Genomic DNA, 26,352 nt, shown 5'->3' with positions numbered 1-26,352 from the left:
ATCTGGAGAACTATTGCTTAAAACCATTACAAAAAAAGTAAAGCAAGTCTGCTTCAGTTTATTCTTTATTAGCATTATTCTGTATGAGCAAAATATAAAGAAATGAGGGGTGGGTCAACAGTTTTGCACAGTATCTATCTATGTACAGCAGAATCAGTCATCATATCCATGTATCAGCAAGATAGTGAGCCAACGCATTTCAAAATATTGGAAATACTGACAAGCTTTAATTCCAGTTCAACGTTGCAGATGTAATTGGCTAAAGGTGGCATCATAACAAACTAAATTTTGCATAAATTAATTTATTTCTGTTGCAAATGTTTCTAAAATCTTACTTAGGAGGCCAGAAGCTCATGAACCAGGAAGTGTCTGATATCACCAGCAAGCGACTGGGTGATGGATGGCAGATCTTTCTGCCGCAGTCCTACAAGAAACATGACATCGTCTTTGTCTGCGGGGACTACGTGGGGCCTGTTGTGCCCTCGCTGCATCATGAAAACCTCAGCATCAACTGGTGCCTCGGGGACCAGGATATTGAAGTTTTGGACAGCAGCAAGGGCTTGATTGTGGAGGGGTAAGACCCTTTTTTTCTTTTTCAAGAAATCAGTCTTTGTCATAAATTAGATGAAGTTTTTAGAAAATGTGGTGTTTCTACACCATAGATTTGGGACAAGTATGAAAATTTTCCTTGTGCTGTCATTTGTAGAGAAATGGTAGAGCTGTTGTCAGAGTTGTCTACTTTCATGGCCTCTGTGTTGCCTGGGGCTCCTGCCATCACTGGGCTTTGCTGCTGCCGACAACTGCTGATGTCCAGTAGTTAGTGTGACACAGACATGGCTTTCTCTGGAGGCTGTTTTGTCCTTGAGCAGAGATTACAGCCAAAAATAGATTTAAGATCCTTTTTTTTTTTTTTTTTTTTTTTTTTTCCCACTGCAGTGTTGCTGCCTATTTCAGCTGTTGTCCTCTTGCTCGAACTGTTATTTTTAGGAAAACACCATGGTTTTAAGTGTCAACTATTTAGAAAGGAAAAAAAAGCAAAGAAAAATAGACTTCTGAAGAGAATTTAAAGGCAGGAATTCAGGACACGAGGTATGCAGAGGGCTGCTCTCTTTAGAGCTTGCCACAGCAGATCATATGCATCCATCTCATCCTATTCCCAACATCCTCCTCTGTCACACCAACTCTCTCTAGCTTTGTCTCCAAACCACTCGACCTGAGCTGTTCCTCTGATGAACTCAATTCTAATCATTTCCATTCTGGTCACAATGAAAAATCTTAAAATCCTCAAAATTTCCACCTCCACCTTGGTTTTCTGCTCTTTTTTTTTTTTTTTCAGCATCACTGTCTCCAAACCATCCTTTCAGTTCTCATTACCATCTTGTAAACTTTCTCTTTGACTCTGCTATCCTTCAGTCACAAATCACCCCTACACTCATCACCACACTCTCACCCTGCCTGCACACTCTTCTGTTGTGCTCTTAGTCTAGTGCTTTGGATGGTTGACCCCAGATATTTAAGCTCATCTTCTCCTGTCTCCTGCTCACTCACAAGCGTATTCTGTCTTGCCTCTAGTGGCTTTCATTCATTTTCTCTTCAGGGCATACTTCCACCTCTCCAGGCTCTCTTCTACTCCCTCCCTACTCTCACTAGAGATCTCAATGTTGTCTATGAACATCATAGTCCACAGAGACTCCTGATGATGTAATCCCACCCCCACTTTGAACCCACCTGCCACTTCTACTGCACACCTCACATGTCCTGGACCACTCTTCATCAACATTTGAAAATCAGAAACTGGTATGAAACCATAACTGCTGCTCACCTCTATCCTTGATCTAGCTCCAACAGCTCTCTGTCTATCCCTGCTTTCTCTCATTTTCTTCATTCATCATCCTCAATGTATTCCATCCACCTTTTAAACACTCTTCATTCATTAGTACATTTCTATCTCAATCCTCGGAAGTGTCCTTCACCACTTCATCTGTACGTTTGTCATCTGGCAATTCTTCCCTATCACCCAGAGCCTGTCTCAACTCTTCCCTGGACTCTGACTAACATTCTTCCTCCTTTAACTTTCACCTCTGCATTTGCTTTTTCCTCTTGTTTTCCAGAGTCATCCTACTGGCTTCCATTTCATTCTATCCTAGCTACATTCTCCCCTGACAACTCCCTGCAGTCTCTTTCAGATTGAACCTCATGTGTAAGATTCAGTCCTGTGTGTACCTTCATCCAGTCTTATGCATTACCCCAGATTCCTCCCTTTCTTGAAGCCCTTTTCATCCTTTTTACAAAACCCACCACCATCTGACCTTCTGCATTTCTCTCCTTAACATCATATCTACCCAACACCACCTCAACACCTCTGTTCCCTTCTCCTTCATGTCCATTGAAATCTGCTCCAATCATCACCCTCTCTCTACCACTTCATACAAATTACTCCAGAATTCCTTTCTCTTCTGACATCCAGCCTGTGCTGCAGACACACCTAATAGTCAACATGCCTGCTTTGATTTCCAGATTCAAACTCCTGTCTGATCCTGTCTGATACTCTTCACCTCCACAACACTCTCCACATGCTTTCTTTTAATAGTACTCAGACTCCACTTCTCTTTCCATCTTCAGTGCTTACAGATTTACTCAACCACCTGTCATAAAAACAAGAAAACATGAATCCTATTTAATCAAACAGTACATTTGAAAGTTCATGGATAACAATAATACTATTTTTTGCATAAGTTTTATCATTTTGATTAAAGAGCTTATCCTTGTGGATTAAACACTGCAGAAACATTTTTATTTTTACCAGTACTGTTAGTTTAGGGCAGGTGTGGTGTAAACCTTATATTGGGTGGTGGTCTAATAAATTGGTTAAGCACTGTACACCACGGTAGAACAATATCTGGCCTTGCTTCACTTCCACCTGTTCTCCTGCACACACAATATATCTTCCTTGGTTCTCTCTTGTTTTCTGTCAACATTAGCACAATTTCCATGGTCACCTTGGCTAACAGTATCATAGACAGTGTTTTCAACCTCTTCTCTGGCGAATCAACTACAGAAATCTCTTGATGAGCGGAATGTTTGAGTTGACAAAGATTTTACGCTGGATGCTCTGTGCACATGCGCAATTGCGCACTGCTGGCACGGTCTCTGTGCACAGAAAATCTGCGTTGCGCACAGAAAAAAACCTAACCTGAATTGAAATTAAAACTTAAACAATTCTGTTTTGCAGTGTTAGTCAGTGAGTGACTGGCTGCTCCCGTATGGGATTAGAACGATGCCACCTTATCCCATAGTCCAGCCAATAATGCGATTCACATTCGTATATACGCAGCTAATCAACGTGGTTGACAGGCTATGACAGCGTCCTTATGTGCCGACACCGGTGTTTTAGCTAGCAAAGCGGCGTGGCTGATGTAGAGTGAAGCCTCGTTAATGACAACGTGTACAACCATTGGAGATGTGAGCAGGACAGACGGAACAATTGATGGAAAAACTGTGGACTTTATATCAGTTTTTTAATAGTGTTGATAGGCCACGTAAAACCAGAGTTATGATAAAAAATATCTGCAATGTTTGGTTTTCTTCCTGAATACTATCGTTGTTTATATTTACTGCGGGAAGAAACGGTAAAAACGGCGTTGCTCTCCACCTGTGAGCAAAACCAAAAACCCCACCTTTTCCTCTTGGTGGAAAAATGTACCATGTCGACCAATCAAAAAATGATATGGCAACATGGCATTTAGTTGTTTAGGAAGGGGTAAGTTTTAGGAGTGACAGCGGTGTTTTGAGATGTGAGAGATTTGCGACGTTTAGCGCAAATTTTGTGTAGTTAGTGTGTAGTGTAGTTTTGTTGTGTGTGTCAGAACAATGAGGCGACTACCGAATGTTACAGGTGTTACAGCAGTGATACATCTCCTGTTGTCAGGCCTGCAGGTATCAGGCTGTTGTTCTCCTTTATCTCATAGTGGACAGAAATTATTTTATGGAGTGGCACAAATAATGTGTGTGGCATCAAATTTGATGCAGAACAGCTGATTGTTCTGTAAATAGTTTGAAATTTTTATTTTTAAAAAACACCTTGGCTGCATTTTTAGGTAAACAGCTGCAAAAACGTTGTTGTTTGCATAACTCAGTTACTTTTTTGAAGAAGTAACTAGGGCTGGGCCATATCATATCGTTCACGGTAATACCGGTATAATGTTGGGCAACGACAAGAAAATGAAATATCATGATAGAATATGGGTAAAACACGCATGCGCAGTGGCTTTGTTTTCATACGCACATGGCGAAAAAGGCGACGGAGAATGAGAAGGGTGAAAGCGGATCATTGAATGAAACAGATGAACCAGAATTGGTTTGTAAAAATGCTGCAACTTCAGTGGTGTGGAACTGGTTTAGCTTTCGTCCGTCAGATACACAACAAAGCACTATTTTTGGTAGAGCATTGCTAGCGGGCCGTCGTTATTACCGTGTTTTTTGGAAAATACAGCACACTTAAAATCAATCCTTTGATTTTTCTGAAAATCGACAGTGCCCCTTATAATCACGTCTCGTGGAGTGATACATACTGTGCTTCAACATAATTATACTGTATTGTGTGTGTATAACCTCTTTTTAAGTTTTGTGGATATTATACATGGTTATACTGAGGATATGTCGGCCAATTTCCACTGGAAATGCGTTTTGGTTAAACTGTCAGCGAGGAATTTACATTCGCACTGTTAAGTTTTTATACAACTTTAATGCAGATTAAAAAAAAACAGCTGCTTGTTTAAGTGGAAAATACATAGATTTTTCTTTTTAACTAATAAAGTTGTGGATTGTAAAGTATTTTGTCTAGTGTCAATTATATCGTCAGTTATATCGTTATCGCAAATTTTCAAATCTATATCGTGATAAATATTTTTGGTCATATCGCCCTGCTCTAGAAGTAACTATATAATTAATTGCCCAATATTGGTCATTATATACTGTATTTTGGAGACAGAGAGTTACAGGACTCTCTCCCAGACCACAGACTCATACAAATCAGAGCTTTCATATTAAAAAAGAGAGAAAGTTGTGTTTTCAAAATTGGGGTCCAAGTTATTTTTACTTCCAATAGTGTTAACATACACAGGCCATGAACAACATTTTTTTTTTTTTTAAATTTTCATTGTAAGTGGGCTAAAGCAGTTAATTAAAAGTAGTCTAACATGAATGTAAACGCTGTAATTTGATTATTTTAATAAACCATGTAACTTGGATGCTGGCGTGACCACAGTGCACACGTCTGCTGTTGCTCACAGTGGTCCAAGGGACCGCTCAGGGCGTTTGTGTGTTCGCTCAGACACATGAAAAATTAGAGGGAACATTGCTCAACCCTTCCCATTTATCTGGACTTGGGGCTGCCACTTGGAGTACACTGGCTTGTGGACCTCCTGTAACTGAGCTCAGTGCACCTACTCATAAAACTTCCAAATATTAGTGTGAAAGGAAAGTTTTCTTGAATCACATGACATTTTTTTTAAATTGGCGATTTAGAAGTCTTACTTTCTATTAACTATGATTTTCAGTACCGAGGCACTTGGTGAGGTTTTTAGGAAATAGTTATCTTGGAAGGATTCAATAGTCTTTCCCTTCTAAGTATGCACTGGACATGTAATGTCTCTGAGTAATAGAGAAACAAAGCTAGGTTTTGAAGAATATCAGGGGTTATAGACTTTGTCAGGATGGAAGAGACCTTAAATTATTTGAAAATGAGTCTCTCTGAACAGGCTCTGCTAATGTCAGCTTCTGTGAGTGCAGTCACACTCAATTCCTCCTCAACATTTTGTCTGTTTAGGCTGCTGGGTTCCTCCCCTGTGTCTCACTCCAGAGTATCCCCTAAGAAATGTGTTAGTGGTAGTGGTAAGTGCTGCCTGCAGCAAACCCTTCCTCTCTTTCTCTCAGCCAGACCACAGCCACACTTTACCTCGGCAGTGTGATAAAATTGTCTCGCCAGACATGTTTAGCACAAATAAGCTCTGAAGCAGAGTGTGTCCCCACCAGAGTAGCATTGCATCTGCCATAAAGGTCAAAAACAGTGCTGCAATGAGAGGACATGTTTTTCCATTTATAGTTTTTGGAGGGTATCATACCCTAAATGCCTCACTGCTGCTGGCTAATTGGCTGCAATCACTGTACATTGTCTAATATGGTTAAATAAGAAGGTGTGAGTATTTAATCGGGCTCCCAATTCAAACTGATAACCGTAACAGCTTTTGGATACATTGTTGTATCATGTCAATATGAGCAGTGCCTGTACATGAAGTTGGACTGCAAACGAAGGAAGAATGTGGACATTAAATGATACAGAATTGAAAAGTTGAATCTTGTCAGGTGGAAAATGCATTTCAATTAACAAAGGACAACTTTTGTGCTGCAAAATATGTTTTTTATTGATTGCATTGTGGCAGAATGACACCATCAGCATTAAAATCCAGTGGCTGCAAATAATTTCTAGGAAAATGAAGGTTTGATTGCGCAGCAAAAACAGGAAGAGGAATGGCAATTTTCATTTCCTTCTTAGCTGCTGGTCACATAATCTCCACAGCTGAAAAGTGTTTTTTAAAGCTTTAAATAATTTGTAGCTCACCTGGTAGAGCGTGCTTTACATGTACCAGAGGAAGAGAGCTTACCATAGTGGCCTGCATTCGTTTCTGCCCCAGGTCCTTTTCAATCATTTCCCCTTTTTCTCTTCACCTTCCTGTCTTTTTGTTCTTTTCTAATAAAATCTTCAACGGCAGTTTTAAGAAGAAGTGTGTGTGTGTGTGTGTGTGTGTGTGTGTGTGTGTGTGGGTGTGGGGGGGTATCAAATGCACCTAAAAATTGCTTGCATTAAAAATAGTATATCTTTTGTTGTATAATGAAAACTTAAAGAGGACAAATGCACCATAAAGCAAATTTAAGTAATGTGTGGGAAACCTTAACTGTTGGAAAAATGTTAATGGTGGATTTTAATGTTTCTCCAGCTCTCCTTCTGTGAGCGTGCCTGGCTACTCAAGCAGACTTTGCAAGAGAGCCCTCTACAGTTATTTCCTCAAAGTTGCACAGCTGGGTGGGCACACCTATCTGCTGGAGCTTCCCACGTACCACAGTGTCAAGGTTTGTGAATCCTCACTGTGAACTGTGCAAAGCTTTCCATTTGATGAGTAATAGAAGGTTGGCTTTTTAGTTCACTTATGTGATGTCTGATGATGTAAATGGTTTTATTCTTTTATAGGTCGAAGCCAGTGTCTACCAGACGGTCAAAGAGCTGGTGAGACAGCAGTTCCTGGAAAACCACGCAGGACTGTGGAATTCCAAAAAGCTGGTGGATTGCTTTAGCGCTTGAACTCGCAGCTGGAAACCCGTCATGCCGATGTTTACCCAAGTTCCTTGAGAGATTTGATTTGCTGTTCTTCTCTGCACTTTGCTAATTACCTTCAACAGTAATTGTAGTTTTGTTTTATCTACGACATTAGAGTTTTCAGTTTGTGTAGGTGTTTGAGAAAAATAAACAAGGCCCTGCTGTTGTGCACCAGACTGAAGGAGTCAGTTTGAATGAGTTGTGGGTGGAAACACATCGCTCAAAGGCTAACAGTGCACAAAATGGGGAACATTTTCTCTGTCGTGTCAAGTAGAACTGAGCAACATTATTGCCAGAAGCTTGAAAATGAACAATTCCTTTTATGGAGCTCGTGTTATGAAAAGGTAACTGTGTGCGTTTTTTATTTAATATTACTGCCATTCACTATTTTCAACATTTGACCTTTTTTAAATGTGAATTATTTCATTTATTTTTTGTGCATTTGTAGCCAAACTAAGTCCAGTCAGAGTAAAATCAGCACCTGAAGAACCAAAATAAGGTCTGTAATGAGGTCCATGTGTTCTCTTGTGTTTAATAGTAACTTAAGATGAAGTAAAATGGAGAAAAATAAATGTTTTCTTTAGTTTTAAATGTTAGATATTAACACATGTTCTCTGTATGCTTTCTATTGCACAACGTTGTGTTGTTTTGCACGCGTATTAATTAATCAGGAACTTGTACAGCTCGAAAACTACAACTTCAGAATTTACCTGTCAATTCAATCAACACCTCTCTTGTATTCTTGAAGTGAAAGGTGAAGCGTGACAGAACTGTCACCAGCTTTTTTGCAGATGCAAAGGTGAGACAGGCAATATAAAACAAAAATATCCTTAGTAAGCTCTCACGCATCGTGCTGGGAGATGGATAAGTTGTGACTCCACATTGCTACAAGCCCGTCTCAAAGAATGGCAGCTGCATGATTAAAGCATACAGAGACTGCGCTAGTTTAAAAACACTTGTTTCCATGGGCTCTCTAAAATGAGCAGCAGAGACGTCCATAATTAGACTAATTATTCAGAAACATCATATGTTGATCAGAACAAAGGTGTCAGAATTTACACAAGCAAAATGGCACTCGCAGCCACGAAAAAATAAAGTGTGGTGATCTTTCCGTCTGTGAGCTGATTGAGGGATGGTTGTGGAGTTGTTTGGTTTGAGAACAGTTTCTGGCAAAAGAAATTAGGATAAAGATGAACACAGTGAGACTTCTGTCATCTTAAATTTAATACTTTTTTTTTTTTTTCTTACACAAACTGTGTGGTACCACGGTTCATTGTCACCATGGCTCTACTCACCAGTTGCTTGGCAACCAACTCCTCCTTGGAACTGATGCAACTGCTCGTGTCTCCATAATTATAGGCTCTTTTACAATATTTAGCAAAAACAAAAACAATAGAATTGCATGAAAAACAATATCTAATGAAGCTGCAGCGATGCTTGCAGTTTAATTTGGTCTGACATCGCATGGATTGCATCTGTGGTTATCCTGAATTAAAGTACACTATGCTTAGACTGTGTGTAGTTGTGGTATATAACAGCTGCTTAAAACTTTGGGATCACTTTCCAGTTGACCTGATTCTGAAATAAAAGCATATTTGTTTTATGTTTTTTAATCTAAAATAACATTTAAGCAGAGAAGAATTCTGAATGACATTTATTTATTCTAAATTATTGAGGATTTTAATGGAATAACTAAATACACTTTGTTTCTGTGGTCCAGTGACATTCTGGGTTACCTACATGTATATCATTTAAAACGATCATTAGAAAAATAATTTGCTCAGCAGAAATTGGTTATGCTGGTTAAAACATTGATTTATCTGGCTTGTTATGTGTGTACAGTATCAGCCTTTGGGTTGGGTTATAGTCTCAAATAAACAAACTTTTTTCTGAAGCATATCTCCGTTACGGTTCTAATAATTTAGTCAATGTGGGAAAGTGCCGAATAACTAAAGATTTTGTACGACGCTGTGCTCGCCTTTATTCTCAGAACAACACAAAGGAGGGAAAAAAAGAGGCACCAGTACTCAACTGATCAAGAGCAGAAGAGCATCACAGTCCTTAGACTGAGTAACAGATCATCAGCAGGCAGCCTCATTAAATGTTACCCGCAAGTACCGTATCGTGCTGGTTAAGAAAGGGACTGTGGAAACTTGACTGTGGGTCTTGTTTTTTTTTTTTTTCTTTTTGTTGTTTTTTTACGCTTATCCTCATGGAATAACTTTCATTTTGTAAAATATGTCCACTCTGGAAAGTTTCAGAATTTAAAAAAACACAACATGTCATTCACACAGTTTGATGCTGCAGACACACAAATCGCTACAATAATTAAACACGATAAAACTGCATTAGGTTGAAGCAGTGCTGTATTAGTGGTAGTTGCTAAACATTGAATCAGTTGACATTATTGATTTATTTAATAATAAATATTTGCAAAATTTCTGATCAGTTTCATGTTACATGGCTAAAAACACTAAGACAAATCTTTAGTGGTAGTCAATGTGTTGCGCTCTTCTTTATTCTTGCTAGTGAAGCACGTGATTCCTCCAGCCAGGTGTTGGGCTCACCCCTCTGCAGGAAGGCGGACCTCCCGGACCCAAAGGGCTTCTCTGAGGTTGAGGAAGCGCCAACGAATTCATAAAAAGGCCTACAAGATAATTAAACATCTGTGAGCAATTCAGAGGTGTGAAAAACCTGTGTGTGTGAGAAGAATGTATACCTGGGAGTTTAAACTGAAATTGAGCTGTCAGATGGTTGACGGAAACCTTTTTAAGGAATAACAGACATGTCCTTTTACTTCTGTCTAAACCAGCTTAATTACAAAGCCTGGTAATTACTTAACGTCAGTGCAGTCTCATTAATGTAAGCAGTGACCTTCAGTGTGAATTTTGGCAGCTGAATGCAACGGTGATCGGTGATCATCGTTTTACTTTAAGGAGCCTGAATCTAAACAGGATGAACTGTAACTTTTAATTGTAAGCTTAAATGTCTTATAACAGATTAGAACCAAGGAAGTTTAATGTCAACAGAGGAAAGTCCACCGAAGAATGAACGTCTCGCTGAAATGTCATCATGTACTTAATTTATCTTGCTCATGATAAGTGTACTGAAATGTCTTGACCGAATCATAGTTATGAGTTTAGTCAGGACGTGTGGTGCCTAGTTTTCTCACCCAGATCTGGTCTCTTGCAGGATGAATCTCGCTGGCTGTAGTTGGAGGAAGCTGACGTGCTATCTGTGGAGGAGGACTTAGTTGAGCCGACTGATGGTCTTATTGCTCCCGGAGGATTTGTTTTGGGCTTTGCCTGAGCTCCAATCGAAGCAGAGTTGCTCCATTCTGGACAACAGTGGCAGACAAGTAATATAAGTGAAGCCCAAAGTAGAGTTTGCTGCTTTGCTTTCATTGCAAGTTACCCCATAAGTTGAACTTTTAACAGCACCAAACAAAACAAACAGATTTGTTAGATTGAGTGTGATCGAGTCTTTGCATAGTATCAGTATCATGTACTAATTTCAGTACTACTTTATGAGCCTCAACAAAAAGGTTGCCATAAAAGTAACTGAACTGAATTGATGAGGTCACACTGTGTTACGTGTGGGTCTCATACCAGAGTGCTCCTCAAGTCGAAAACGGCCAAAGCAGAGGTGAATCCTCCACTGTTTCCTGACATTCTCCTTCATTAAACAGTGGAAGAAGAATATGAAAAGTCCTGCAGCAAATAGAAAAGTAAGAAAAGGTCGTGAGCTCAAGATTAGATAAGATCTGGGTTTGAAGCTCTTTGTTCCTCGCGCAGGTATTTCTAATTTTCTCTGGAATAATTTCATATAGAGAAGTAAACAGCGGTGGTTGCTTCACTCTAATATACAAAAGAAAGTATTATAAGAGAGATCAGTAGAGGTGAAAGCTGTTGTGATATGGTTGCATCATTTGGCTGTTTGAAATCTTCCTTTTCATCTTTTTTTTTTTCCCTCATCCGAGCTTCTTTTGAACTCCGGTTGCAAAGGAGGGTTGTTGTGGAAAACTGCACACGTGGTTAGCAAAATTTCACACAATAAATAAATCCACAACAACACCCAAAAGGTCGTCTTCTTAAAAGTAAAGCACCATCTTTTTACAAGTCCGTGCATGTTTATAATGTTTGATCTTTGGCATATTACACTATCCTTACTTCTCAAAATAGTTTTGACTGACTGAAAAGAAGAACTAACACAGCCAGATGTTCATGTCAGCTAATAAAGACACACTTGGCTGACCGAGACGTTAAGTATTCAAAAAAACCTCAACAGATTGAGGCTAAACAGTTACTTATATGGTAAAAATAAGCTTGATGACTTTCAAACTTAAAATAAAATTCTATCTGGACGTTATCGAGCTTTCATTAACTGCCTCTGTACAAAAGGACAACCTTGCAGGCTGTTGAGTCCAGAGAACAGATACAGCAGAACTATTCTGCCTGGCCCCCAGCCAAAGAAGCCAAGAGTCCATGTTAGCCCCAGTAACAAGGTTAGACTGGCAACTCCTTTCAAGTCCTGCATGACTCCACTCCTGGTCCCCGCCGGGCTGTTGGCTCGCATACGTCGAATCTGGATTAGAACCACCACAAAAACCTAAGAGGAGATTGAAAAGAAGCCTCAGAGTGGTTGGATTACAGGCACATGGTAAAAGGGTCAAAAGCAAATTTACACAGTAATAAAGAATGTGTCTAATATGAAGGGGTTTTTTTTCTAACTCCACCAGCCACTTTGTTAGATAAAACTGTTCAGCTGCTCATTAATGCAAATGTCTAGTCAGCCAATCACATGGCAGCAGCTCAGTGCATTTAGGTATGTAGACATGGTCAAGGCAACCTGCGGAAATTCAGGCTGAGCATCAGAATGAAGATTTCTGATGATCAGTTCTGATTATCATAATTTGGTATAAACAACATTAAAGCATGGATCCATCCTGCGTTATATCAACAGTTCAGGCTGCTGGTGGTGTAAGGGTGTTGGGAATATTTTCTAGGCACACTTTGGGCCACTTCGTACCATCTGAGCATCATTCAAACGCCACAAGTTGCTTGAGCATTATTTCTCACCATCTCCATTCCTCTTTGATCACAGCGTACCCATGTTGAATTTAAAAGGAATAAGGAGAACACATAACAATCTGACAAGTAAAATCTTTAATGAAATGTGAAATGATTTACCCCGGTGTTGAAGAGAAAGATGAACACAGCGTAGGCAACCACAGACACATAAAATGTCACATCGTCCTGGAGCCAGCAGCTGGGAGGGTGACAAACAGGAAAAAGACAGACGAGGCATTAGTAGACGAGATCAGTGAACACGATGAATGATCAGTGTGGTCGTATTTGAACCTTCTGCAACTAATGAAAACATCTTACTGACTTATCATTCTTGAATCATGTGTTTGGATAGCCCGAGAGTGTAATACCATGTTACATGACTTCCAATATGACATCAGATCAGCTTGATCTGGCTGAAAATAAAATGTGAAGGAAATGGTTTTATCTATTTTTGAAGATTTGTGGTTTTACATCATGGATTTGCTTTTGTAATTGGAGAAAATGTGTTGTGATATTCATTTTTTTCCAGCTAAGAGATAGATATAGATTCTTTAGATATAGAGAGAGATTCTATGTGAAAGCTGAATGAAACCTTCAACTCTCTTCAGATCATCAAGTATGTATCAAGATATGAAAAATGAATAAAAGATGAATCCAAAACTCACAAGTTATCAGAGTTGTCCAGCAGCTGTAAGGTAGAAGAAGAAGTGTCTGTGTAGATGTGACTGCCGTAGGCCTCTTTGTTCACGATGAGCACCAGGATGCAAATCACCAGAGGAAGCCCTGGATGGAGATTTCAAATACATACAAGTATGTATGTACTTACAATGTCATACCCTCAGAAAAACAAACAGAAAATATAATTGCTTTTAAAATTAACCCTTTTTGTTATATAAAAATAGCTGTCTAATGTAATGCACTTTTAGAATTGTTGATGATCATATTAAAAATACCCAAACTCTTAAGTAATCGCTGTGAGGCTATACTTTAGGTGTCACACTGCTCAAAAAGCTCCTTGTCAGGCAGTTTATTCTCTTTATGATTTCAGAAAGAGGGGAAATCATTAATATGGCCCAGTTCCCTCCATCTGCTGTTTAAATTTTGATTTTGTGAGGTGCAGCCAATCAGAAGGTGACCTAAAGGGAGAGGAGCAAAATGGTTTAATACTCTGCACTGGGGCCCAGTATATGATAAAGATTATTTTGGAACCATGACTCATGCAGAGCATCTCTGCTAGAGTCTAACGATCTAGAGATGGACCTGGAAATGAGCATAATGCGTCCCATTAGAGATTTTTATGAGCTGTCATCACACCATATAAGTAATAATGTTTTCTGTGTTGCCATTAACTAAAATTCAGTCATGCAAAAATGTGACTCACCCCATCCCAGAAAACAAAACTTGAGCATATAAGAGGGCACGTAGGCGTTGAATACTTTAACAAGGGCAAAGTACATGTTAACGGCCTCTAATCCCATCCAGGTGAATGATGCAAGCAGGAAGTAGTGCAGGGTGGAGGCCACAGCCACGCAGAGAGGGTACAGACCCCAGGAGGACAGCCAGGAGTTGACCAGAAACACCAGATTCAAGCCCAGCAGGGCCAGAGAGAGGTTGATGAGAATCTGAGAGGGGTAGTCTCTACGAAGCTTTCTAAGAGAGATATAGACATCGTGGAGAAAGTCGAGAGGTTAGGTACTATGATACTTTTGTGCTACATGTAGATACACGTACAGAAAAACCTTTAGCAGTGAAGTAAACTCAACAAACCTGAGAAATGCATGCATTAAAATACCACCATGACAGTGAAACTTCAGCATATCCTTTGCTGTTTTCTAACACTGAAAACAATGTGTGCCTCACTTAAAACAATAGTTTTCCTCATACGTTTGAATTGGTGTTGACAGGCCTGTAGTAGCACCCACAGATCTGTGCTGCATGTAAGCAGAAAACGCTTACTCGAAAGCCGTGTACGTGAGAACGGTAATTCCCAAGAAGAGTGACGAGACTCCACAACCAAGATAGGTGATAATGGTCAGGATCTGCTCATTAGCAGGGTCCAACTGAGTCCTGGCGACATCCTGGAGACATGGAGACGTTTGGTTACAGGGCTGTATTTTCCAGTGTGCATTATTAGCTCTTGGCTGATCCTGTTCCTAACTGTTCCCATATGCAAGTTTACTTTATGTAAACTTGCATAAAGCCCAGCATCTGTCTAACCACTACTACACTGAAACACTTTTACTATCTCTAGCACTTATAGTAAAATTAGTTTCATCATAGCTCAGTGATAAAGTATAGGAATGGGGTTTTATGTATTTTTATTGTGTTTAATTATATAGGGGGAAAAATCTGACATTAATTTATGTAAAGGAAACAACTTGTTAATCAAATAATTTAAAGTGGTTAAAAAAATCCTCTTCGGTAGGCATTCATTACTCTGTAGGCTGAAAGCCACAGAGTAATGAATAAGGGACACTGGTCTGCACCACAGAAACCATGGAATAATTAGCGAAATAAGTAAATCTTTCTAAATAAAATGTATTAGAAATTAATTATAGATTCAATACATTATGTATTTATTTCAATTTTTAATTAATTACAGACACGTTTAATTATTTAATGATGAATTTATCCATTTAATTTTGGCGTTCTTGGTACTGAATAGCCCAGGAGGCATTTCTCATATTTATTATTATTAATAATGGTGCAATTGTTGCAAAACAGCAATCCCATTACAGTATATGTTGTCGGGAGTTACTCGAACATAATGAACTGTTTCAAACTTTTCTTTGCAGTAGTTTATTTTTAAATATTATTCCTTTAGTGCCCTCTGCTGGTTAAGCCTGGTCAAAGCATATTGACACCACTGCAATTCAGTTTGATACAAGAAAAAGAAAAACATAATTAGTAGTGTGTGTATTGTTGCTGCTGTTACCAAAACTTTAAAGTGCTCTGCCAAAATGTGCTTTTTAGGAAACAGAAAAACAATATTAAAGTAGTAGTTTGTACCAGAAGAACTCCAAAGTGTGTGAGATGATCACACAGGCAGGTTGTGTAGTAAGGGCTGCTGTTGTATTTCCGACATCCATAATTGTCCCAGTCTCCTTGTCCATCTGCATGAGAAGAGTAATGTTTAATGTGGCCCGCTTCTTCCAGAGTTGATTTGATTTGGAAGAATAGGACTGAGATCAGGACGTACTGTTTTTATTGAAGTTCCAGTACACACACTCGACCTGCTTGTAAGGCTTAATCAGAGACAAAAGAAACATTAATGCATTCATTGATTAAAGGTGCTTTCATTACACGCAGTGTATATTGATAGAACAACCTCTCCTACTGTGTTTGGTATAAGATGTTGGAGTGTGACTTCAATATCTTCTTCCAGGTCTTTGATTGGACAGCTGGCGTTGGTCACACTGGCTGCCACCACAAAAGTGTTGAGGGTCTGATCTATTTGTCTCCCCTGAAGTTAAAACACAGTACATACGAATAACATGTTTCACTAATAAGCATCTAGGAGCAATTCTTCACAAAGAAGTGGCTTCATAGAAAATACCACCTTAAAGAGCGACGCGATGGCGTAGAACTGAAACTGGATTCTCGGTCGGGTCTGATTTGGGGCTTGTTGGGGGAAGCAGTGCTGCAGGGCAGATGGGAGGGAGATGAAAGCCAGTGTGCTGTTGAGGGGATACCTGTTGATAAAAATCTATAAAGACAAATTTTCTTAATTCTTTTTAAAGCTCAGGCAACATGTTTCAGCTAACAGCACCGTTGATTTCTGAGATGCACTGCAGACAATTTGAGCAGCATTAATGCGGTAAGTACAGACTCATCTGTATGTTTGCTTAAATATCGCCAAGAAAGACAATGTTTAGTGTCAGTTTCAAGCTGCTGCAAACAGCACTGTTCAAAGCAATGACTGTAGAAAAGCCTACATTTATTGGTTCAAAGTAGCATGTTTTATTCCACATGTGGAAACCTTTTGTAACACCTGTTCACCTGCTTCTTAATGCAGACATTCAGTTTTATTTATATAGTTCCAGTTGACAACAACAGTGGCCTGTAGGCACTTTATATTATAACATAAAGACCCTACAATATTAGAGAGGAACCCCAACAAGCACAGGACTGCCCTATGAACAAGCACTTGGCAACATTGGGAAGGAAAAACTCCCTTTTAACAGGAAGAGACCTCCAGCAGAACCAGGCTCAGGAAGAGGAAGAAAGCTGCTGAGATGGAGCGAGGGGAGAGAGATGGGGCAAATGACAAAATATTAAATCAGCCAATCACATGGCAGCAGCCTTGTAGACATAGTCGAGTAGACCTGCTGAAGTTCGAAGCGAGCAACAGAATGAGGAAGAAAATTTACAGAGAAATTTTGCCGACCTCGGGTTTTTTGCCAGTAGCATCAGACGCCACTCCAATCATTAAACTGTTAAACTCTCCAGGAACTACATCCACCACTGCGATGCCGATGGCTGGAGCGACCAGGGTGGAGGAACCCTCATAACCCACTATCCTGTCTCCCATTGCTTCTGTAATATTCAGGATGCTGGAGAGAAAACAGAAGATTTTAGTGTCCCCACATCAGATTGTTGGAAAAGTTTATTTCTCGTTCTGCATTCATTCCTTACTTGTTAGTAAAAGGCACCAGGTTGCTCTCAGATTTCAGTATGTTTGAAATAATGTTGAGAAGAGCTTGGCCCAGCTCTGGTGTGACCACACTGACGTTAATGATGTCCTGCAGCTTGTTGAGGACTATCGTCAGTTCGTCATAGTTGAGTGTGGAGTGGTTACTCAGTAAGACTTCAATCATATCTACCACATCCTGAGCACTATCTGGAAGTTAAATGGCACAACTTGTGAAACAGGCATTTTTATCCCATTCTAACTTGTAACACAGCACATGTCTAATATGTAACAGGGTTTATGTTGGAAATACAGATGTTTGGGTAATTTTAGAGCTGGGAAAAAAGTCTGTGACTGACCGGCAGTTACACTGACATGGTACAGGTCAGGGATGGTCTCCACCACTGGACCACAGTCTTCCAGCTCTGGAGCCATCCAATGGGTATTGAGCTTGCCTTTACTGTCAAACAGAAGGTGGACAGAGGGAGAATGCATAAAAAAATCTGCAGAGAGTAAAACCTTTAACCTTTTTTTAAAATTTTCATCATCTGGTTATACTGCCACCTCAGCATGTTGCATATCAACATTTGCTAGCCGCACTCTTACTGGAAAATAAATGGCATCGGCTAACTACCCAACAACAGAAATGAGGTTAATTGGATGGATTGGTGACATTATGTGAGACCTCACACAGCTGTGAGCCATTTTGATTCTGAGAATTACCGATCATTTAACCTCTCATTAGTCACACTGAGGTCTTGATTAATGCATTTACAGCAGAGCCATCACTGAGTGTTGTGACACTGAGTCAACACGCAGTCTTTAGAACAGCAGTAAAGCCATATAAATGTATACCAACGGATGTGATTAATACTCAGACGTATCCATGTGTTAAATTTATCAGCCAGCCAAATACATAAAACACACAGCACACTTCAACTGTAAACATGAGGACAAATGTCAGAGCATGTGTACTTTAGCAGTGTTGGTCTAATAAATCTTTACTGCTGGATTGATTTCCATTACTTTAGCTGCAGATATCCAGGGCATCAAGAGGATGAAGCCCAGTAATTTTTTTAATGTTTTTTCACTAGTAAAGGTTTATATTGTTGAGTAGACAAATCCAGCAGCCCTGATAATTCTAAGCTTTTAAAAAAGTCACCTACATAGATGACGAAACCCACAGATTCATTGCAGCAAGTTGCCCAGCAGTCTTTCACACTATGCTGCTTTTAAACTCAACCATGTCACTGACCTGTTGCCATTTAATCACATATTTTGTGAGATGTTTCACTTGGACTACAAATGAAAAATGATTAACAGTCCGAGCTCTCACCAGTGTCGAGTGGCGTGGTGGTCCGGGTTCTTTGGGCACGTTTGATTGGCAGTTTCTCCTCCTGAAGTTTCAGGCCACACAAACAGGCCTTTCAGGGTTTGGCGCATTTCTGCATTGCACTTAAACGACACTGGAACAGTGAGATGTTTGAGAAAGAGATCAAAATGAGAAGATTTTCAGGGCTGGGTCCCCCCCCCCCCCTTTTTTTTTTTAACTCACATATCTGGCTTATCTCTATGTCCTCAGTGAGTATGGAGATGGACCCCTGATTATAAGGTGTCAGCAGTATGTTTCGTATCTTCTCTTCGATTTCATGTATGTCTGACTGCATCATGACTTGGACCTGGAAAATACAGCTCTCTCTTCTGGAAGTAACAGAGCTAAATATGGTTTGCAGAATGACAATGCGCTCATGTACATAGCAAATATAACATCATGATGTTATACTTTTTTAATATTATCTGTGTAAAGGCAAATAAAAATGAACAACGTAGCAGCCAGTTTCCTCCTCCTCCAGGCAGAATTTCAAATTTTTTGTTTATTGTAATCAGTTCTAAATAAAATTGTACGGAGACACACAAAGCTTACCTTGAAACTGTGTCTGCTAATACCTGGGAAAGAGTAAAAAGGATGAAGATGAAGCTTTCAGGGGAGAAACAGCCTTTTGGTTTAAGAAGTCACTGACATATTTTTTATGCTTACTTACTCTGGTAGGGTATTCTGACTGCAGCTTAGGATGATTTCTGGAAGTGAGATCAGTAACTTAAGTTGTTCAAATTGAAAGACCTTTGCGTTCATCAGAATGTGACATATTTCTGGAACTGGGTGAGTTGATGTGTGGTACTCTACCTTTGAGCTTTGGGGACCAGCTGAAATTGAAGCACTGTCATCAAGTTGTTTGGTAGGCTATTGTTGAGCTGTGAAGAGGTGAAGTTAGCATTCATTTTTACTGCATTACTTCTGCTGTCAGGATTTTACACCCCTATATTTAACCAGGTGAAGGAAAAATAGTTTCCTGTATCTTAAAATAAGAGCTTGGGTGTTCTGTAAGACTTACCCAGGACCTAAGGATCTGTTCTGAGTCACAGCCGCCTGTTATGGACACGTTCACCTTAACCTGAAAATACAGTTCTGCAAAGGAAATTGAGACAGATCAGAAAGTTTTCACCAAGTAATTTATGATGTCAGATGAACCGTACATGCAGTTGTGAAACTGACCGGAGACATTTTCAGGGTTTGTGGCAATGGTCATGGGCGTGGCTACGGTAGTAGAACTTGTACTTGTGATGATGCTTGTGGTTGGGGGTCTAAATTCGGTGGTAGAAAAGGGTGTGGAGGATGGTATTGTGGTTGTAGAGGTAATATTTGTCACCGGAGAAGGCTGTGTCATCGTACTGGAGCTGCTGGTTTCAACTAAGAAACCATCTGGAAGATGCATGTCAGAGACCCACAATGAGTTTTTCTGCAAATACTTCACAAGACCGCACACGTACAGTGCTTATTAATTGGTTAGACCAACACACAATGAACAGTTTATGCCACGTCTACTTTAAATGAACAATATTTGTTATTACAAAAATGTTGTTTCTGTAACGGTTAGTCCAAATGTATGCACAAACGCTTCAATCAAAATGATATTTGTTCATGTTAAAATATAGATAAATATATAAAAATGGAAATAAATATAAAAACACCCTTAAAATTTCATTTATTTCATTACTAATTAGATAAATTAATTTTTGTGATTGAACGTTATGCACTCAAGAAAGTCCAGTTTGTCAATTAAAATTTGGGAATATAAATGTGAATTCAGTTTGATATTCCTCCTCTGTGTCTGCAGAAAAGCTGGAGAACATTAAAAACTTGCAAACTTAAACTGATTGCTTGTTGGTGCATATACCAAGGTAATGACCTAAAGCTACTGCAAAGCTTTGCAGAGATTATTCGACCAAGAAAACAGAATCTGAAATACTGAAACTAATGGAAAACTTGGGATTTATTGGATTCAAATAAAGATCACACAAACGTTTCATCCAAAGCAAGTTTCTGGAAAGAAAACTATTAAAAACTATTTGCAACAAAAGAGACTTTTGAAAAATACCAAATTTAAAAAAACAAGGCAAGACCAGGAAGAAACTGTTATGAAAGCCAAATGAGATTATAAAAAATATAAAGTTTTTTGGTTATTATGTACGAATAAGAACTATAATTAGTTTTTATTAACTATTATCAGTTTCTGTTGAGAATTGTTTCCTACCGACAGGTGTGGTGTGTATGTTTTCTGCATCAGCCCACAGCTGTAACAAACCACTGGGGTCGTTGTAGGGATTTTTAAGCCTCGTGGCTATTAGAGACTGCACATCTGCCACATCCACAGCAGGGATGACATTCACATATACGTTGCAGCGAAAACTACAAGGAAGACACAAAGTCATGCTTTAGATACCACGTTCTTATTCTCTTCTACAACAATGCTTTTCAGGTATTTCGATTATTTTGGGCTCTTTAACCAAAGTTAAAGCCCAACCAAGGTTTTTTTCTATTAAGATGAATGTTTTTCCCAGATTACAAAATTTTTTTGTTTTGTTTTATATACAAATGAAAGAAACATGTCTGTACATTAAAAAAAAAAAAAGTCAGATAGAAATCACACAATATTCTGGGAACTGTAACTCTCTACCATATTACCTGTTGACACTGGAGGGACTGAACCGCATCTGAAGAATAGAAGAACATTTAATACGTATGAAACAAGATGCTGATAAAGATGCTGTCCAGGTCTTACACTCCTACTGTCCTACTGGCCAAACAGACACAGCTATATTTGCATTAAGATAACATCCCCTCATACATACATCAACCTGATGCATCAGTTGAGCTCTGATGTTCTTACCAGCTGGTCTTCATATGGTGTTTTTACGAGGTCTTCTGTATTGGATCTGAAAATAAGAAAATCAAAGAAACTCAGTAACCTTATGGCCCATTTGTTCCTCCCCTCTGACATGTACTATAAAACAAGATTTAATTGTGTGACACACAGTGAGATTCAAATGAATTTTATTGCAAATGTAAATCATCTCCTACCTGGATAGTTCAAACACAGATACTATGTGTAAATAGATGTCGCTCGGCAGCTCCTGTCTGAGCTGCAGGAACAACAAAGAGCAGAAGGCAGTGTTATAGCCGCTGAGATTTACTGCTGCTGAATAAATGTAAAGTAAAGCCTGCACAGTATAATGAAGTCCAAAGCAGCAGGGTCTGGAATTTTTCAGAGAAATAAATGACGAGAAGTCTGACCCTACACAAATTCCCGCCACAGCACACACAAAATTCCTGGATCCAAAACAATATCTGGATTGAGTCTGTGAATTTCTCTTCAGAATATATATTTTAAAAAATGGAATAAATGACATGAACTCATTGGTAGAGGTAATAAAAATAATTATTCTTATAACAGTTTTTCAAGAATTTAAAAATAGATGAATAAACCTTTTTTTTTTTAGTTTTTGTTTGTTTTACCCATTGGTGTGCGATGTCTCTGGCTGTGTAGATCTCAGTTTTGTTCTCATCCTGACGAATAATAGTAATTATCAGTTTCACTTGGTAAATGGACCATGCTGCCAAAGAGAACATAAAACTGCATTAAATGTTTGTAGATTTCATTTAAGACCATAAAAAAACAAGAGTGATAACTTTCAAGCCTACTTCAGTGTGTATATATTTATATATATATGTATTTTTTACAGTTTGACAGATTTTTTTCTTTATCTTATAAATATTTGAACCTGACCAATATACCACTGGGCTTGAAAGTAAAGGAGAGAAGGGAGAAATTGTCATATTATCTTAGTGAGGACTCATAAATAACTACAGATAACAAATGCTGAGAAATCTCTGGGTTTTTTTTGTCTGAATAAAGAAAAAAGTATCAGTCGATATATTGGATTATTGAATCACTAAATATTGGTATCAGTCTTAAAAATCCCCACATCACTCTGCCTCTATTTAATAATGGCTGCTTATTATTATAAACCAGTAGCTCTCAAACCTCAGAAGCCTGCAGAGTAAAATGACTTTACAGCCCACCGTTTCCATCAATCATTAACAATTAAAAGGATCCAAGTCAGACTTGACTTAATTGAAAGTCTGTGTAAAAGCATCAGCATTTTTATTTTTCCTAAAAAAATACATTTATTCAGCTTAGTTTCACCAGCAGCCACCTGGTGTGTCTCCCTGCCCCACGACTGCGACCTGCCCCATAGGTTAAGAACCACTGTCATAAACTATATATTTTGTATTATGATGAAGAAAAGATCAAACTGTATTTTTTCCTATCTGCACTGACCTAAAACTGGAGCAGCGCTTTCAGCTAGAGGGAAAGATTCACGTGGAACTAATACTGCGTTTTTCATATGGCTGAACAGACTGTGTGAAAGGAATTTTCTTATGTAAACTAAGCTCTATAGTGCTATGAAAGAGGATTAGGGCCAGTAAAAGAAAAAAATCTTTGGGGGTCATGAGTTCTGACTTCTTCCATATTTCTGAGAAAAACTGGAATGTTTTTTTTTCATAAAATTCCTGCATTTAGTAGCCAAGAAATTAGAATCATTAACAAGTAAAAGTGTCAACATTTATCATCTTATTGAAACTGTAGACTGTTCCAGTTTTGTAGAGATGAAACAAGCTGCTTGATTAATGCTTCGAATTTTCATCTAATTGATTATGAATTTGTTTTTACATTTACTTAACTGCCAAATAGACAGGTGGTGAGTATTTAATGTGAGGGGATACACCACAGACAGCCAACAAACTATCGCTGAGGCTGGAAAAAGCTTGATGAATGTGGCATTTACTGCAGTAAAATAAAATCAGATGATAACGGCAAAGGTTTCAAGTGAAAGTATTCAGGGTTTGTAAGTTGCATGCTCACTGCAATTCAGGCTGCAATCTTGTAGTGGAGCACAGATCTGAGTGTCCCAGTTGTTTCTCTCCCACTTCACAACATCCCCCTCTGTACAGTTCATTGATGCCACTTCCTTGCTACTGCGTTCTCTCCCCCACATCCGAAACAGAGAGAGTTTTCCCGACACACGGGATATAGGAATGATCTTTATGTTGCCGTTTACAATGAAATGTCCTGATCCCAGAGTGAGCGATCCATTGGGGGCCAGTGTGGAGCACGAAGAGGAGGCAGAAGAAGCAGCTCCATAGAGGACTGTGAGAGAGGGAAGGCATACAAAAGGTGGTCAAGGAAAGACTAAAAAAATCACTGAAACAGCCAAGGCAGGTTTTCCATATCATTTTCTAAACAGGGAATGTAGCTGTAGCCCAGATTCATTTAAGACGTCATGAGCAAAAACACAAGACGGCTATAACTCTTGATAGTGACCTTTGTAAGCAGATTATCACTTGATGCAACCGTGTTATCAATATATAAATCATTGAGATGTTCCAGCCAGACAAGTTTTAGATAATAGACTGAAAAGGAGCACCTGCATTCAGTATTGCCTGACAGCCTGTGTAGGAAAATCAGAATCAGTTACAGGAGAAAACTGAGAGGATCAGACTTCTAGATCCCAAAAGCCATTTCTAAAAAACATCTTTATTTCTTCACCAATCTTTATTTCTAATCCCAGAATAAAATTAGGCTTTTAAAGAGCACACGATGAGAGGAAACCCACCTGCCGTGAGGTTCAGCAGGGTCCCTTTAAGGTATAGGGCAGGTCTGTCTTTCGTATGTGACCAGGTCAGGCATAGTGGGTACCACTGTGACTCAAGGAGGACGATCTTCTGGGTCCTCCACTCCACGCCAAACAACCAGACCACTAAATGACCCGCCTTAAACCCCAGCCCCAGCTCAGCATACTGTGCCTTTGGATGTCGGTACATAAAGGCGGTCCACGGTGAGGAACCTATGGTCTAGACATGTTTGGAGTTAGTGAGATTTCATTTCTTTAACTGTTTGGCACCTTTAAAAATATCCCTGTGACAGTTAAACCAGTTATAACTGCAGGACATTTATCATCAGTACCTTCTCTAGATTCAGGTAGAAGCAGACTGTGAGCTCTTGCAGGGGGGGGATGGTGATCTGATGCTTTAGTGTCCAGTGGCTGCATCCTGCAGTGAAATTAGCCACTTCCCCCCATAGACTGAACCTAGGCACTGAGAGAAAAATACATCGTTTTTATAAAAAAGTGCTTCCACAGCAGGAAATCTGAACAAAGGGAGAAGGTTTTACCTTCAGAACCTTCTGGACGTTACATAACTTTCCTATTACAATACTGAATGCTGTTTATTGATCATGTATTCTAATTTATTTATGAGATCTTGAGACTGTCTTTCTGGATGGATTTCCTGATCATTGGACAATGTCCAGACTTTGTTGTGTATTTTGGTTGGAAATGAGCAGTGGATGTTGATAGATCCACTGGTAGATTTTCACCATACATTGTTGTGGAAGCAAATCACTTTTGGAGCTTCTTAACTGGTTTTGCTGGGTATTATATGAAAAAAGAACATTTTTCATTCCTGAAAGGAGTGTGTACAGTCTGGTTTTCAAGTAATTAAGACACTTAATTCAGCTTCTGCATTGAGTTTGATCCTTTTTCAGTTTTAGTTAAAACTGAGAGTTGTCGCAGTGTGTTGGGAAACCTCAATTATGTTCATATTTAAACAGGGTTGGGTTTTTTCTTTGGTTTGTTTGTCTGTTGAAACGAAATATGTTTAAAATTTTTCATCTGAATTAAATAATTACTATATTATTGAAGTGTTTGAACTGTTTTATGCATAATGTCCCATTTTTAGAGGTTCATAATTAATTGGACAATTGACTGGCAGGGAGGTTCTGTTCTCTGGTTATTAAGCAGCAAAAAGAGTGGAGTTTATTCCAGGCTTTTCAGTGAAACTCCATTATTGGGCTGAAAAGGCAAAACAACCCGGTCAGAGAGACAGCAAAAACTTTAGTAGTAATCAGCAATCTGCCTCATTCTTACAAAGCTTGCATGCACCAACCAACTCACCAACAACAAAAAGCCAGAAAGACCACAAAAAGCAACGAAAATTGAATTATTTCCATGGTTAAGAAAAACAGCCTTAAAACATCTAACAAAGTAAAGAACACTCGATGAGGGGTTGGGTGGATCTACCAGTCCAAGAGACATCTTCAAGAAGCCCTTTTTCATACTTTAGACTCAAAAGATAGAAAACATCTAAAAGAGCTGGCACAGCTCTAAAAAAAAAATCAACCTTTATAACCCTTAAAATTCTGTGAGTCCACTTACCTTTGAACATCTGAAAATGGGGGACTGTATAAAAATTCCTCAAAGTTAAGTCAATGCTTTTGTTAACATTGAATTTAACCCATAGATTGTTTGATTTGAAACGCACTGTGATGGTGTACGCAAGCTCAATCACAAAAAGAAAGAAAAAAAAACACTTATAAACCTAACTGTTAGTCTCATTGCAACTCTTTTTTTTTCATTGTCAAAAATTACCCTAATGGGTAATTATCTTTTTGCTTTAGAAATCATCATCAGTGTGTTTTGCGGCCACTTTTACAGACCCGGCCACTTTAAAAGGAACGTGTGAAGAACATTTTTTTCTTCTTTACTTATTTAGTCAGCAGGAGCTGAATCTGGAGTCAGTTAAACTGTCTACAGTATTACATCATGCTTTTCCACCTTTCACCTTGTGGTCTTTAATGGCTCTACATGATATACGTGAGGTTTGTTTTAGATGATTTTGACTTTTTTACAATCAGCTGACTTTCTCACAGAACCATGGCTTCAAGTAATACGCAAACATGATTTGTGATCAAATAAATTGTGATCTCTTTTGTATTTTTTCCATTTTTTTAGTTGTTCCTACCGTCTGCTTTAGCAGGACCCGGGCTGCCCAGCAGAGACAGAGAGAAAAAAACATTCAGGTAATTTTGAAGGATGACCAT

The 26,352-nt window shown here is 38.9% G+C and overlaps 2 protein-coding genes across 6 annotated transcripts in view; one reads left to right on the top strand and one right to left on the bottom strand.

Annotated features, from left to right (window-relative positions):
• Positions 1 to 10,887, top strand: part of adad2 (adenosine deaminase domain containing 2) — a 21,592-nt gene extending 10,705 nt beyond the window's left edge. The window contains exons 9-14 of one of the 5 annotated variants that reach the window (XM_085419655.1): positions 340 to 574; positions 6,996 to 7,128; positions 7,247 to 7,716; positions 7,821 to 7,871; positions 9,902 to 10,055; positions 10,565 to 10,874. In XM_085419655.1, coding sequence (XP_085275781.1) covers positions 340 to 574; positions 6,996 to 7,128; positions 7,247 to 7,357 — 479 coding nt within the window. In that variant the 3' untranslated portion in view covers positions 7,358 to 7,716; positions 7,821 to 7,871; positions 9,902 to 10,055; positions 10,565 to 10,874. Of the gene's footprint in view, positions 1 to 339; positions 575 to 6,995; positions 7,129 to 7,246; positions 9,532 to 9,901; positions 10,056 to 10,564 lie in introns of all 5 variants that reach the window. The other 4 variants (XM_085419657.1, XM_085419653.1, XM_085419654.1 and 1 more) reach the window with 4 other exon arrangements.
• Positions 9,898 to 26,352, bottom strand: adgrg4b (adhesion G protein-coupled receptor G4b). The gene is given in 29 exon segments (XM_085421665.1): positions 9,898 to 10,019; positions 10,545 to 10,709; positions 10,981 to 11,082; positions 11,779 to 11,980; positions 12,562 to 12,640; positions 13,107 to 13,224; positions 13,823 to 14,091; positions 14,398 to 14,519; positions 15,451 to 15,554; positions 15,641 to 15,677; positions 15,770 to 15,904; positions 16,001 to 16,147; positions 16,829 to 16,994; positions 17,077 to 17,281; positions 17,431 to 17,531; positions 18,408 to 18,537; positions 18,627 to 18,787; positions 19,230 to 19,324; positions 19,465 to 19,538; positions 19,626 to 19,832; positions 20,665 to 20,819; positions 21,096 to 21,124; positions 21,301 to 21,346; positions 21,492 to 21,553; positions 21,927 to 22,024; positions 23,338 to 23,610; positions 24,089 to 24,326; positions 24,439 to 24,569; positions 26,274 to 26,352. Coding segments are annotated over 29 exon segments (3,852 nt in total).

Source organism: Rhamphochromis longiceps, linkage group LG10 (assembly GCF_057381845.1).
Source record: "Rhamphochromis longiceps isolate RC_006_pf linkage group LG10, R_longiceps_female_GT1.1, whole genome shotgun sequence".
Classification (NCBI taxonomy): domain Eukaryota; kingdom Metazoa; phylum Chordata; class Actinopteri; order Cichliformes; family Cichlidae; genus Rhamphochromis; species Rhamphochromis longiceps.
Note: the sequence above shows the minus strand (reverse complement) of the source record. Positions and strands in the feature narration are given on the sequence as shown.